General features: G+C 33.0%; 3 protein-coding genes across 5 annotated transcripts; all 3 read right to left on the minus strand.

Annotated features, from left to right (window-relative positions):
* Nucleotides 1-1,769: 1,769 nt before the first annotated feature.
* LOC123211930 (probable polygalacturonase At3g15720) lies at nt 1,770-4,043 on the minus strand. 2 transcript variants are annotated; one of them, XM_044630913.1, is made up of 9 exons: nt 3,895-4,043; nt 3,499-3,642; nt 3,267-3,404; nt 2,984-3,154; nt 2,666-2,873; nt 2,509-2,590; nt 2,340-2,427; nt 2,135-2,248; nt 1,770-2,054 (listed from the first exon to the last, which is right to left on the minus strand). In XM_044630913.1, the coding sequence occupies exons 1-9, from the start codon at nt 3,898-3,900 to the stop codon at nt 1,824-1,826; spliced, it is 1,182 nt and encodes a 393-aa protein (XP_044486848.1). In that variant the 5' UTR covers nt 3,901-4,043; the 3' UTR covers nt 1,770-1,823. The 2 variants fall into 2 exon arrangements, with proteins under 2 accessions (XP_044486848.1, XP_044486846.1); XM_044630911.1 differs by having other exon boundaries at nt 2,319-2,427.
* A 697-nt stretch (nt 4,044-4,740) lies between these two features.
* LOC123211931 (probable polygalacturonase At3g15720) lies at nt 4,741-6,653 on the minus strand. 2 transcript variants are annotated; one of them, XM_044630915.1, is made up of 8 exons: nt 6,525-6,653; nt 6,293-6,430; nt 6,020-6,190; nt 5,702-5,909; nt 5,545-5,626; nt 5,376-5,463; nt 5,171-5,284; nt 4,741-5,090 (listed from the first exon to the last, which is right to left on the minus strand). In XM_044630915.1, the coding sequence occupies exons 1-8, from the start codon at nt 6,648-6,650 to the stop codon at nt 4,860-4,862; spliced, it is 1,158 nt and encodes a 385-aa protein (XP_044486850.1). In that variant the 5' UTR covers nt 6,651-6,653; the 3' UTR covers nt 4,741-4,859. The 2 variants fall into 2 exon arrangements, with proteins under 2 accessions (XP_044486850.1, XP_044486849.1); XM_044630914.1 differs by having other exon boundaries at nt 5,355-5,463.
* A 4,671-nt stretch (nt 6,654-11,324) lies between these two features.
* On the minus strand, nt 11,325-13,547 carry LOC123210946 (polygalacturonase-like). Its single transcript, XM_044629444.1, has 10 exons — nt 13,479-13,547; nt 13,240-13,371; nt 12,984-13,121; nt 12,735-12,905; nt 12,624-12,647; nt 12,317-12,524; nt 12,158-12,239; nt 11,860-11,968; nt 11,622-11,738; nt 11,325-11,549 (listed from the first exon to the last, which is right to left on the minus strand). The coding sequence occupies exons 1-10, from the start codon at nt 13,518-13,520 to the stop codon at nt 11,325-11,327; spliced, it is 1,248 nt and encodes a 415-aa protein (XP_044485379.1). The 5' UTR covers nt 13,521-13,547.
* Nucleotides 13,548-14,295: the final 748 nt, after the last annotated feature.

Here is a 14,295-nt window from a genome sequence, read left to right on the forward strand (position 1 = left end):
TACAGCCTTCTATTACCAGTCAAACAACTGTACCATAATTGTACTTAACTTATAATCCAGTAACATTTGGCTAAAGAATTCTCTTAATTTGTGGGCATAGTTGCTAAAAAGAAACAATATATTGGAGAAAACATTTGATTGACGAATAACAAAACAGTTGAGCCTGTGCAACAATCTCATTTCAAAACTAAAACAGCGATAAAAAATATTCTCAGAAAAACCTCATAAACGGGCATGTCAAAAGACCCCATTGACCCAGGGTCTTACAAAACTGTTTCCAATTTAAAAATCAAAGAAATATATTATCTTTAACACAAGAAACGCGCTAAAAACCCATAAATTCAACCAACTATTCATAACTAAAGCCAAAAAAAAAAAAACCATAGCTTATTCTATTTCGACGTCTCAATTTTGAATCAATGATTTCCCACATGGGAAATTATTGATTCAAAATTGACACATTAAGCACTCAACAAAAACATGCGGACTACTTGCAATACACTGAACGGGGCATGGGTCATCTTATGGAGGTATGTACTAGTATTTCATTCTTATGATTGATATTATTGTGATTGTGAAAATGTTTATGATGTGGTCTGTTGCACTCCAGGAAAGAAGTGCTTCCCTATTAAGGTTCCGGTGCTTCTCTTCATCAATTTTAATAGAGTTTGAATCAAATGATTCTTACTTACAAATATGTTTCTAAATACTATTGTTGGTTCATCTCATATAAGATTAAGCATTCAGGAACCATGGTGTTCCGACATCAATGATCTATTAGGAAGTTCATAATAAAGTTTTCTATATCTGGAGGTATCAAATTTTTAGCGTGGCTACGCTATGGTAGATTATGCCACTTTGGCAAATTAGGTAATAAGGCAAATATATCAAACATGGGCCTAGAATATTTCTTCAATTTTGCTGTGCAATTTTAAATGAACAATTCGATGATAAGTGTGCAAACATGCAATTATTATCCTATTACATGACAACGGTTACATGTGCTTTCACAGTTGACATATTGCTTATCAATGACAACACTTGATTAAGGCACAATATTATAATCTGTAATAAATTGTTAAACCTGTACAAATATGTAAACTAACCTCTTTATCAGCCAATTATATATATGACTCAATATTATCTACAGATGCAGAAATTGGCATGGTACGGTCAAAGTTGCCTGTAGTACCTGCTTAAATCCTGCAACAATTCATAGATGGGCAGGGTGTCTGTGAGCAGAAATCGACTACCTTGACCTCAATGGTTTGTTTCTTGCATGGTCTATTGGCTCAAATTAGACATCTTAATACACCTCACATGTTATAATCTTGGCTTTACAGTTTGGTGAATCTTTGATAGGTTTCAATTTCAATAATCTATTCTATATTAGTCCCATCATCCAAACTCTGATAGTGAATCCAATAAATTGTTGCTTAATAAGACACTTAGATGGAACCTGCCTTATCCCTCATGGCTGCAGATAGCCCCGGGGGAGGAAAATCCACAATTCACAGTCCATAAATTCGTATATTGTCAAACAAAGGAGGTAAAAGAGGCTGCGTGGATTCTTATTTTCGGCAACTTAATAAATATGGCTGGCGTGCAGCCAAATCTGGAAAAGTGGACCATACAAAAAGATTATCACTTTCGCTGTTATCCATACGCTTTCACAGGATCGTCTCCTGGTCTGCGCCTGACTGAGCTTTTTAAGGATCTAATGATCTTTATGTTTTTTTTTTTATTCAAAAACATTGGAAAAGTTAAAGGACTACAGAACTATCACGACATAAATTGATTTGAACAATTTAGTTTTACATTTATTAACGTTTAAGACAATCTACAGCCGGGTAAGAATTAAGAGAGTCTCCGTAAGCGTTGATGCATGAGGCTTCGCTAACAACTCCAGACTTTGAATTCTGTATTTTAACGTCGCTAACTCTAACATTGTAACAACCGGCAGTATGGCTGCAACTCAATATAACTGCATCAGGATAAACTGAAGTCCCCCGGAAATGATGGTACGTGATATCGCTTAGTCTAACAGCCGACGGCTATCAATGAAACAAATGAATGCATGGTTAAAAGCTAAAGTAATAATCAAACTTAGCATCGTTTTGGACTGATGTTATACCTGATTTTGGCAGTTTCTATGTGGACAATAATATTGGTCTATGATAATAGGGTTCCGAACTGACTCAAGGCGAATATTGTCAAAGGTAATGTTCTTGGCAAACCCAGATCCTCCCTGGAAAAGTTATTTGCACACATAAATCAATCAATTCGTACAGGGTTTATTATTGAATTTTCTTCTTTACCTGCCATTTTTTTATCCTTACACCATTAGTAGTCCCTTTGAAGATAGAGCCGTAGACTAATATGTTTTTAACTCTAGCAGAAGTTCCACGTGCTCCCAAACTTCCAATGCTAGAAAAAATAAAATCAAACTAATTATATGTGCAGATGAATATTATAGAAATTTGGGTGTAGCTTATTGACATCAAAAACCTTATGCCATGGCCTGGCCCACATGTGATACGATTAAAGGTGAAGTTGAAAGATTCAGTACCAACGGCAATACAATCATCACCTGTAGTATAATGAAGAGAAATTAAGTAAAAAAAGTTGTAATGGCATATTATTAACATAAAGAATCAGAGAATACCAGTTCCAATGGTGCAGTCTTTTACAATAACATTGCTTGACTGGTCGAGATCGATGCCATCGGTGTTGGGGCTGCTATCAGGAGCAGTGATAGTTAATTGAGAAAGGACTACACTCTTGCTACCAGTTACAGTAATATGGTTCCGTTGGCTGTTGACGTGATGCAATCCATTCACACGCAGGTTATTGCAATTGTTAAATGTCAAAGCCTAGCAAAATCGCCAAAATGATTTAGTACTGACTGCATTTAATCATAAAAGGTTAACATTATTGTTCTTCTTTAATTGAATATATACGTCAGATTAATAATTGTTCTTACGGAGGGTCTATTATAAGGACTATAAGCATTCTTCCACCAGCTTTCACCGCGTCCATCAATTTGCCCGTTTCCATCAATTTTAAGCCAGTTTATGCTATCAAAAAGAAGCCAGGTTTGCACATCTTTTCCTTTCCAAGCTGAATATTCCGGTGCCACAATATTTCCCCAAATCTGCGATACCATGATAACAACACAAATTATTTATAAAATTAATTTTTCATAATAATCTTAAGCTGAAATAGTAACAAACTTTGAAAATTTTTTTCACAAATGTTCAATTTACCTGAATATTAACTGATGAGGACGAGCATGGACCTCGAAACGTAACTGGGTACAAAAGGAATGTTTTCCCACCTGGTATAACCAGAAGTGGTTCAGATTTCTGTGCTCCACAAACAGCTGCCCATGCTTTGAAGAAAGCCTTTACACCATAAATAAATTCAGTGTTTATATTTTTAAAACTTGAATAAATCATTAGGAAAGGAAATAAATAAGATGGAGACAAAAGAATTTACTTGTGAATCATCTGTTTTGCCATCACCAACAGCCCCCATATTCATCACATTCACGGAGTAATCAAAAGCACGTGCTTTAAGAGAGAGTTGAAGGCTCGATCCGCAGTATGCCATGGATAAAACCATGAATACAGTGAAGATTTTCTGTAATGGAGAACTGTCAGACTTGGAAATGATTCTACAGAATTTTTGTAGTATAATTTAAATATATGCTGATGTAAACAGAACAATCGAAAACTCACAAGTTTCATTACGAAAAAAAAATTGCAGATAAAAACGTTTAATTTGTTTTTTCAAAACAGAAACATTCAGTTTTGAAGTAAATGAAAAAGTGTTATATATATTTATACATGCATATGTATATATGCAAGTTTGAAGCCTATTGAGAAAGCTTACCAACATATTTCTATATCAGTAGAAAAGATGAAGAATAAAGTGATGAAGTTTGCTGCTAAAGTATTAAAGGAAGGGCAAGCTAAGTGTTAATTGTAGTGTTCATGTGAATTTATAGCTCAAATTACCAATAAATGTAAAATTAATTTACACCATAATAATTGGATTTTTTACTACTTGATTGAAAACATACAGAAAATCGTGTTGGAAATGGATAAAATTAATTGATTAATTTTTTTAAGTTTGTGATCACTTAAAATTAAAATGTTTGTTATTTAAGGAGTGAAAATATCTGTTTTTCTTTTTATAAAAATACTTGAAGTTGCGTGCATTGGAAAATTCTAATTTTGGAAAGTTCTAATTTGTTTTAATATGCCATCGAAAGTTTACAAAATGACTTGATACACCTCACATGTTATAATTTTGCTGACTTTAAGGTTTGCTAAATCTTTGATAGGTTTCAATTTCAATAATCTATTCTATATTAGTCCCATTTCCTAAACTCGGATAGTGAATCCGATAAATTATTGCTTAATATAACAATTGGTTGGAACCTGTCTTATCCCTCATGGCTGCAGATAGCCCAGGAGAGGAGAATCCACAATTCACAATCCATAAATTCGTATATTGTCAAACAAAGGAGTAGAAGAGGCGGATAAACAAGATGCGTGGATTCTTATTTTAAGCAACTGAATAAATTTTGTGCCAAACTAGGCCTTTATAAGGTCACTGTAATCTGTAATTGGCTGGCGTGCAGCCAAATCTGGAAAGGTTTACCATACAAAAAGACTATCACTTTCACCGTCATCCATAAAATTTCACAGGATCGTCTCCTGGTCTGCACTTAACTGAGCTTTTTAAGGATCTTACGATCTTTATGCATTTTTATTCAAAAACATTGGAAAAAGTTAAAGGATTACAGATCTATCACGACGTAAATTGATTTGAACAATGTAGCTTTACATTTATTAACGTTTCAGACAATCTACAGCCGGGTAAGAATTAAGAGAGTCTCCGTAAGCGTTGATGCATGAAGCTTTGCTAACAACTCCACGCTTAGAATTCTGTATTTTAACGTCTCTAACTCTAACATTGTAACAACCAGTAGTATGGCTGCAACTCAATATAACTGCATCAGGATAAACTGAAGTCCCGCGGAAACGATGGTACGTGATATCGCTTAGTCTAACAGCTGACGTCTATCAATGAAACAAATGAATGCATGGTTAAGAGCTAAAGTAATAATCAAACTTAGCATCGTTTTGGACTGATGATATACCTGATTTTGGCAGTTTCCATATGGACAATAATATTGGTCTATGATAATAGGGTTCTGAACTGACTCAAGGTGAATTTTGTCAAAGGTAATGTTTTTGGCAAACCCAGATCCTCCCTGGAAAAGTTACTAGCACACATAAATCAATCAATTCGTTTAGGGCTTATTATTGATTTTTCTTCTTTACCTGCCATGTTTTTATCCTTACACCATTAGTAGTCCCTTTGAAGATAGAGTCGTAGACTTGAATGTTTTTAACTCTAGCAAAAGTTCCACGTGCTCCCAAACTTCCAATACTAGAAAAAATAAAATCAAACTAATTATATGAGCAGGTGAATATTATAGAAATTTGGGTTTAGCTTATTGACATCAAAAACCTTATGCCATGACCTGGCCCACATGTGATACGATTAAAGATGAAGTTGAAAGATTCAGTACCAACTGCAATACAGTCATCACCTGCAGTATAATGAAGAGAAATTAAGTGAAAAAAGTTGTAATGGCATATTATTAACATACAGAATCAGAGAATACCAGTTCCAATGGTGCAGTCTTTTACAATAACATTGCTTGACTGACCGAGATCGATGCCATCCGTGTTGGGGCTGCTATCAGGAGCAGTGATAGTTAATTGAGAAAGGACTACACTCTTGCTACCAGTTACAGTAATATGGTTCCGTTGGCTGTTGACGTGATGCAATCCATTCACACGCAGGTTATTGCAATTGTTAAATGTCAAAGCCTAGCAAAATCGCCAAAATGATTTAGTACTGACTGCATTTTATCATAAAAGGTTAACATTATTGTTCTTTTTTAATTGAAAATATACGTCAGATTAATAATTGTTCTTACGGAGGGTCTATTATAAGGACTATAAGCATTCTTCCACCAGCTTTCACCGCGTCCATCAATTTGCCCGTTTCCATTAATTTTAAGCCAGTTTATGCTATCAAAAAGAAGCCAGGTTTGCACATCTTTTCTCTTCCAAGCTGAATATTCTGGTGCCACAATATTTCCCCAAATCTGCGATACCATGATAGCGACACAAATTATTTGTAAAATTGATTTTTCATAATAATCTTAAGCTGAAATAGTAACAAACTTTGAAAACTTTTTTCACAAAACCTGAATATTAACGGATGAGGATGAGCATGGACCTCGAAACGTAATCGGGTACAAAAGGAATGTTTTCCCACCTGGTATAACCAGAAGTGGTTCAGATTTCTGTGCTCCACAAACAGCTGCCCATGCTTTCAAAAAAGCCTTTACACCATAAATAAATTCAGTGTTTATATTTTTAAAACTTGAATAAATCATTAGGAAAGGAAATATATAAGATGGAGACAAAAGAATTTACCTGTGAATCATCTGTTTTTCCATCACCAACAGCCCCCATATTCATCACATTCACATAGAAATCAAAAGCACGTGGTTTAAGAGAGAGTTGAAGGCTCGATCCGCGGTATGCCATGGATAAAACCATGAATGTAGTGAGGATTTTCTATAATGGACAACTGTCAGACTTGGAAATGATTCTACAGAAGTTTTGTAGTATAATCTAAATATATGCTGATGTAAACAAAACAATCGAAACTCACAAGTTTCATTACGAAAATAAAAAATTGCTGATAAAAACGTTTAATTTGTTTCTTGAAAACAGAAACATTCGGTTTTGAAGTAAATGAAAAAGTGTTATATACATTTATACATGTATATGTATATATGCAAGTTCGAAGCCTATTGAGAAAGCTTACCAACATATTTCTATATCATTAGAAAAGATGAAGAATCAAGTGATGAAGTTTGCTGCTAAAGTAATAAAGGATGGGCAAGCTAAGTGTTAAACTGTTGTGTTCATATGAATTTATACCTTAAATTACCAATAAATGTATAATTAATTTACACCAAAATAATTGGTTTTTTACTACTTGATTGAAAACATACAGAAAATCATGTTGGAAATGGATATAATTAATTGATTAATTGTAAATGGAATGAATAAATTAGAGATTTTCGCAGAATATTTCGACAACCTTGCAAGAAAATTTACTTCAAAATAGAAACCATATTGGAAAGTATCTGTATAAATTACATAGTTATTATGATTGATTTTTACGAAATTTTAATTATTTTGACCATTGATTTTATCATTATCCTTCTTTTATAAAATTAAGAGAAAATCAGTGGATTATATATTCCAGAATTTCTGCAATTCCCTAGGAGGAAATTTTTTTTACCAATTTATGTTTGAACATTTTTAGCTTATAAAGAATAAAGGGTTTATTTCAATTTACAATTTTTGCCTCACAAGAATGGTATATATTAAAAAAAAACGAATTTATAATTGGGTATTATAATCATATATCTTATCTTCTATATATTTCCATATTTTACATTTGCATTCGTTTAAAAATCAATAAAATTATATAAACAAATAATATATATAATTTTATACTTAATTTATACATAAATTAAGTATTAAAGGGCTGTTTAAAAATCCCTTTAATACTTAATTTATATACTTAATGTATACTTAATTTATACATTCTTGTGAACCCAAATAATATATATAATTTTATACTTAATTTATACATAAAAAAATTCAGAGTTTTGTAAAGATCAGGTCTTATTAAAGGAATGAAAATGTCAACTTAAGAGAAAATAAAAGTGGAAAAGATGGTTTATTTATTACCCAGGTATTATTTGACTTTCCATCACCAATCGCTCCATAATCCACAACGTTAAATGCTTTCCCATCAGCAGCGTTCACATTCGTGAAAATTGATAGTACAAAGATCAAAATATATATTCTTCCCAACAAATCCTGCAAAGTGGAAAGGATTTATTAAGTTACTACTACTGTTTAGATTTAAAGGTAAAAGCTAATTACTAAATGGCCGGCATAAGAAACTTCAATCTCTATGATAATACAGAAACATGACTCGCCAACATAGCTATCAAACGATGCTGCATCGAACGTCAAATTTGTGAGAATCAAGCTAGAATGGCTATGTTTTTCACACTTTTAGATATATATATATATATATATATATATGTGTGTGTGTGTGTGTGTGTGTGTGTGTGTGTGTGTGTGTGTTAGAGATGGCAATTTGGACCCAATTTTAGGGGCTCCGACCCTCTCCGACCCTAACGGGGAGGGGATTCTCCGATAAAAACGGGGAAAGGGGCGGGGATGAGGATGAAAAAAATCCCCGTAGTCGGGGACGGGGATACATATTTCCCCGCCCCGCCCCGCCCCGTCCCTCCCCTCCCCGCCCCGCCCCGGCCCGGCCCATCCCCTCCCCACCCCACCCCTTCCCACCCTTTAAATCTAATATATTAATATAATAATTTCTAAACTATTAAGTTCTAGAAATTTTTACATTATGATTTATTAAAACTATAATTTTAATTTTACTAATTTTTGAATTATCAATTATCAGCTTTTACTAATTTCTGAACTATTAATCTAATATATTAAAAAGACCCGAGAATCTCATTATCATAAAATGCAAATGCACCAAATTAATTTTATTTAAACTTCAAAACTTAGTTAGTCAATCCACCAGATTTTACACAAAAAAAAATAAATTATAAACTTGATAAAATCAATTGAAGTGAATGAAAAGTATTAAATTTAATGTTATTATAAAATTACCCTAAATCACATACATGAAGAGCTACTAATGAAGAGATTGATTATTACATATTGTTAGATTTTATGAAAACTTTGTATTTAAACTAAAATAATAATGAATATTTTGTAGCTCTTGTAGCAAATGATATTTTGAGAGAATATGATTTATTTTATTTATTGAAATACATAAAGGCATTAAAATTTATATTTACGGGTATTGGGAGGGGATTTTTCCCGCGGGGACAGGCGGGGATGGAGAGGGGATTTTTCCCCACAGGGACGGGGCGAGGATGGGGAGGGGATTTTTCTCCGCGGGGACGGGGAGGGGATGGGGAGGGGATTTTCTTTCGCGGGGAGGGGACGGGGATTATTTTTTATCCTCGTAACGGGGACGGAGCGGGGACGAGGATTGATATCCCCTACGGGGACGGGGACGGGGATTGATATCCCCTCCCCGCCCCTCCCCATTGCCATCTCTAGTGTGTGTGTATATGTGTATATGTGTATATATGTGTATATATATGTGTATATATATGTCTATATGTGTATATATGTGTATAAATGTGTATATATGTATATATATGTGTATATATGTCTATATGTGTATATATGTGTATATATGTATATATATGTGTATATATGTCTATATGTGTATATATGTGTATATATGTATATATATGTCTATATGTGTATATATATGTATATATGTATATATATGTACGTATATATCTCATAAGATCATGTTTAAAAACATACCAAAATTCATAATTGATTAATTAGAAATATAATTACCAATTAGTGATTACCAAATTAAAAATATCTTATGATAGTATCACTTTCAATGAAATGATAAATTACTGTTTACATACAGTCCTAATAAACCAATTAAAAAAAATTTTGGTTTGACAGATGAGAACTTCAAATTTTACCCATTTATCTTGCAAGGAATTCATCATCAATTCTGTGTTTTCCTTGTAAGTTTACTTAAATTTAATAGCTTTTTGGACAACCTATTAAATAAGTGAATACAGAATTAGGTAAAAAATATTATATCATAATATGAGCGTTATTTTATTTTTAAATTAAAATAAGATAACTCACATTTACTAATCATCTCAATATTTCAAATTATATATAACTACAACTAAGAGAACGGCTATTTTGGCAATAGACCGGAAGACATCTAGCCTGAGGAATTATTTGAGTTTCCATAAACAATTACTCCATATTTTTGGCTAAAAATTGTTAATTGTCTTAGACATCAACATTCGCATCCATGTAAATTAATAATAATTCATCCATAAAGCACAAAATTTTATTCTACCCGAAAAAATAAAACAATAAAATTATGAATACTCATTTTGAATACACAAATATTTACATATTTATATGTGTCATCATATAATTAAATAGTTTTGAATTAAAGATAAAATAATATCTAATTATATGATAATATGTATAAATATATACATATTTATATAACTCAAACTTGAGGATAGTTGGTTTCGTATACTCATGAGCTCACAATTCGACTCAAATAAAATATAAATAAACCCTAACTTTTACATCCTATATTTATCCTTGTATGTGATGAGGTTTAAAGAATAATTTAAAAATTAATCGGTTTTAATATAATTTTTTACATGCGCTCAAATCAGTAAATCATGGCTTGAACTCAGGCTACGATCTCACCAGCATGGCGAGCCCAAACTCTGCATTAAAGTAATCAAGCCAAGCTCGAATCAATCAGTACACAGCTAGGCCCGCTTAACTAAATTACACCACCCCTACACACAAGTCAAAACTCCTAAAATAATTCCTGCAATATCACAATTCTTTCCATTCTAAAATTGTTTTTTTCTAACTTTGGAGCAATTGGCAACCCTCGTACCACAAACCAACAAGAGCAAAATTGTTTGACATTCAATCCAGGTGACACAATATATGAAAAAGTTGTAGCTAAATACAGCAAATTTAGAAGTCCAGCCACTTGGTGTAATAGACACAGGTTGTCGGCGAGATTATGCCATCAGGTGTACAAAGACTTATCTGTGGACAAACTCCACAAGGAATGGAAGCCAAGGCCCCTGTCTTTGGTTCACCTCCACCACCTCCCTTACTTACACATTTATAACAAGTTTTTCCAGTCGGAATACTAGCAAACTCCCCGCTTCCAATTATTGTGCGGTTTATGATAGATAGGAGGCAAAAAAATAAGATAAAACAGTTAATATAAAAAAGGAAGTTGTTCATACTCTTAACACCGCAAGCACTGTCAATCTTATTATTGTTTCATTTACTGTAATCTCTTCACAGATTCGAAAAAAGGCATCCCTGAACAGTTTTAAACTGATAAGGGCAGTTCTCATTCACGGAAAAGTGACTATTAAGGGAGTCATTCTAAAAAGTTGCTTACTCACAAAAAAAAAAATTAAATTAGTTGTTTATTGAAAACTTTCCATAATAGGATACAAGCATGTTATGAAGAATGTATACAAAAAATTGCTGTGAATGAAGTAATCAAACACATGATTTAGGTTCAACAATTCCTTTATGGGATCCATAAGCATTGCTGCAGCTAGCAAAGACAGGTTTTCCTTTAGTTGTTGATTGCAGTTGAATGTCCTCTAAGTAGATGTTGGTACAAGGAACATTGCTGCTGCAATTAAGATTGATGGCCACATCGGTGGCTGTTGTCCCCGTCGCATGGGTAAATCGCACGTCGTCTATATGAACTCCAGTTTTCTATAACATATACAGGAAGAATAGCGTCAGTTTCAGAGTAATGGCAAGGATGAATGGGTTTATTTCTCTTACCGTGCCTCTACAGCCACCTTTGACTTGGCAGTAATACTGGTCAATGATTATTGGATTCTCCACATTCACGAACGTTAGATTCGAAAATTCAACATGTTGAACCTTACCTTCTCCCACCTAATAATTCAATCAATCTAATTATTTATATACGTAGTTTTATCCATATAAAATGTCATGAATAAATTTTAATGGTGAAATAACTTTAGCTAGTATGAATATTATAGTGAATAAATCATACTTGCCAAGTCTTGATCCGGGCTCCATTGCTAGTCCCGTCGAATGCAACATTTCTCACAGTGATGTATTCTACTCGTACTTCATTTCCACCACCACCTAAGCTTCCAATGCTGTCACCAATGGAGCAACCAAAGTTGTATATGTAAATGGAAAGTTATATATCATTAATTAAAATTAAGCTTACTTGTTGAAGGATAGGCCAATTGACTATTTTTCACCCTGGTTTGACGAAGTGAAAGACTCCCACTCTTTAAGTTTGGGAATATCAAAGTTTGATGTTTTAAACTTGTGGCACTTACCTTATACCATGACCAGGTCCACAGTTCACATATTTGACTTTAATATTTGAAACCAAATCTCCGATCGAGATGCAGTCATCACCTGTGTTTAGCGTTTAGAGAAAGAAAAAAAATGTATTCTTGAGGATGGAAAGTGTAATTCAAGAAATGAAGGTGTACCAGTGCCAATAATGGAGGACCTGACGGTTACATTGAGGGAATCTGAAACGTGAATTCCATCAGTATTGGGGCTACTTCCTGGAGATTGTATCACCAGGAAACTGAAGCCAACATTTTTACAACCAAGTACAAGTATATGGGTTTGAGGACTCCGCATAACATTAATTCTACTCATTCGCACATCGTTGCAACTTCTAAACCCTAATGCCTGCAATTGGAAAATGCATCCAATTAACAACTTTCATCAGTTTCATATTAATCCATGGTTCCAAAAAGATTCTGATTCAACAATCACTCAGAGACTTACAGTAGGTGCCAGTTTTGTGCAGCCCTGCAAAGTATAACATTGAAAAGTTATTGCAGATGAAAACTCAAAGAATATTAACAAAATAAGCTTGCATGAGTTTGATGTATATACCTTTTTGGGATTAAGTTTGCATGAATTATCCCACCAGCTCTTTCCATTTCCTTCAATGAGGCCATTGCCAGTGATATTGAGCCCTGAAACGCCATCAAAAACCAGCCATTCTCCCATCTTGGTTGCTTCCCATGCACGAAAATCCTCTGGAGCCTTAACTACTCCTGATAGCTACAGTTTTACACTATTGATTTGAGTGTTTTTTTCCTTCTTGTGATGAGTAATAAATTTCTGATGTTTCTTGCTTACTTTGATGTTGATGTTACTGGACTTGCAAGGACCAGCGAAGGTTATAGGATACACCAGAAATGTCTTTCCCTTTGGAATAACCATGGTTGGTGTGTCTTTCCATGCGTTGCAGATTGCAGTCCAAGCTTTCTCAAATGCCTATAAACCAAAACCGTAGAAAAAAGTTCAGAGTTTTGCAAAGATCAGGTCTTATTAAAGGGATGAAAATGTCAACTTAAGAGAAAAATAAAAGTGGAAAAGATATTTTATTTATTACCCAGGTATCATTTGACTTTCCATCACCAATCGCTCCATAATCCACAACGTTAAATGCTTTCCCATAAGCAGCATTCACATTCGTGAAAATTGATAGTACAAAGCTCAAAATATATATTCTTCCCAACAAATCCTGCAAAGTGAAAAGGATTTATTAAGTTACTACTACTGTTTAGATTTAAAGGTAAAAGCTAATTACTAAATGGCTGGCATAAGAAACTTCAATCTCTATGATAATACAGAAACATGACTCGCCAACATAGCTAGCAAACGATGCTGCATCGAACGTCAAATTTGTGAGAATCAAGCTAGAATGGCTATGTTTTTCACGCTTTTAGATATATATATATATATATATATATATATATATATATATATATATATATATATATGTACGTATATATCTCATAAGATCATGTTTAAAAACATACCAAAATTCATAATTGATTAATTAGAAATATAATTACCAATTAGTGATTACCAAATTAAAAATATCTTATGATAGTATCACTTTCAATGAAATGATAAATTACTTTTTACATACAGTCCTAATAAACCAATTAAAAAAAATTTTGGTTTGACAGATGAGAACTTCAAATTTTACCCATTTGTCTTGCAAGGAATTCATTATCAATTCTGTGTTTTCCTTATAAGTTTACTTAAATTTAATAGCTTTTTGGACAACTTATTAAATAAGTGAATGCAGAATTATGTAAAAAAATATTGTATCATAATATGAGTGTTATTTTATTTTTAAATTAAAATAAGATAACTCACATTTACTAATCATCTCAATATTTCAAATTATATATAACTACAACTAAGAGAACGGCTATTTTGGCAATAGACCCGAAGACATTTAGCCTGAGGAATTATTTGAGTTTCCATAAACAATTACCCCATATTCTTGGCTAAAAATTGTTAATTGTCTTAGACATCAACATTCGCATCCATGTAAATTAATAATAATTCATCCATAAAACACAAAATTTTATTCTACCCAAAAAAAAAATAATAAAATTATGAATACTCATTTTGAATACACAAATATTTACAT

Source organism: Mangifera indica, chromosome 3, assembly GCF_011075055.1.
Source record: "Mangifera indica cultivar Alphonso chromosome 3, CATAS_Mindica_2.1, whole genome shotgun sequence".
NCBI lineage: Eukaryota > Viridiplantae > Streptophyta > Magnoliopsida > Sapindales > Anacardiaceae > Mangifera > Mangifera indica.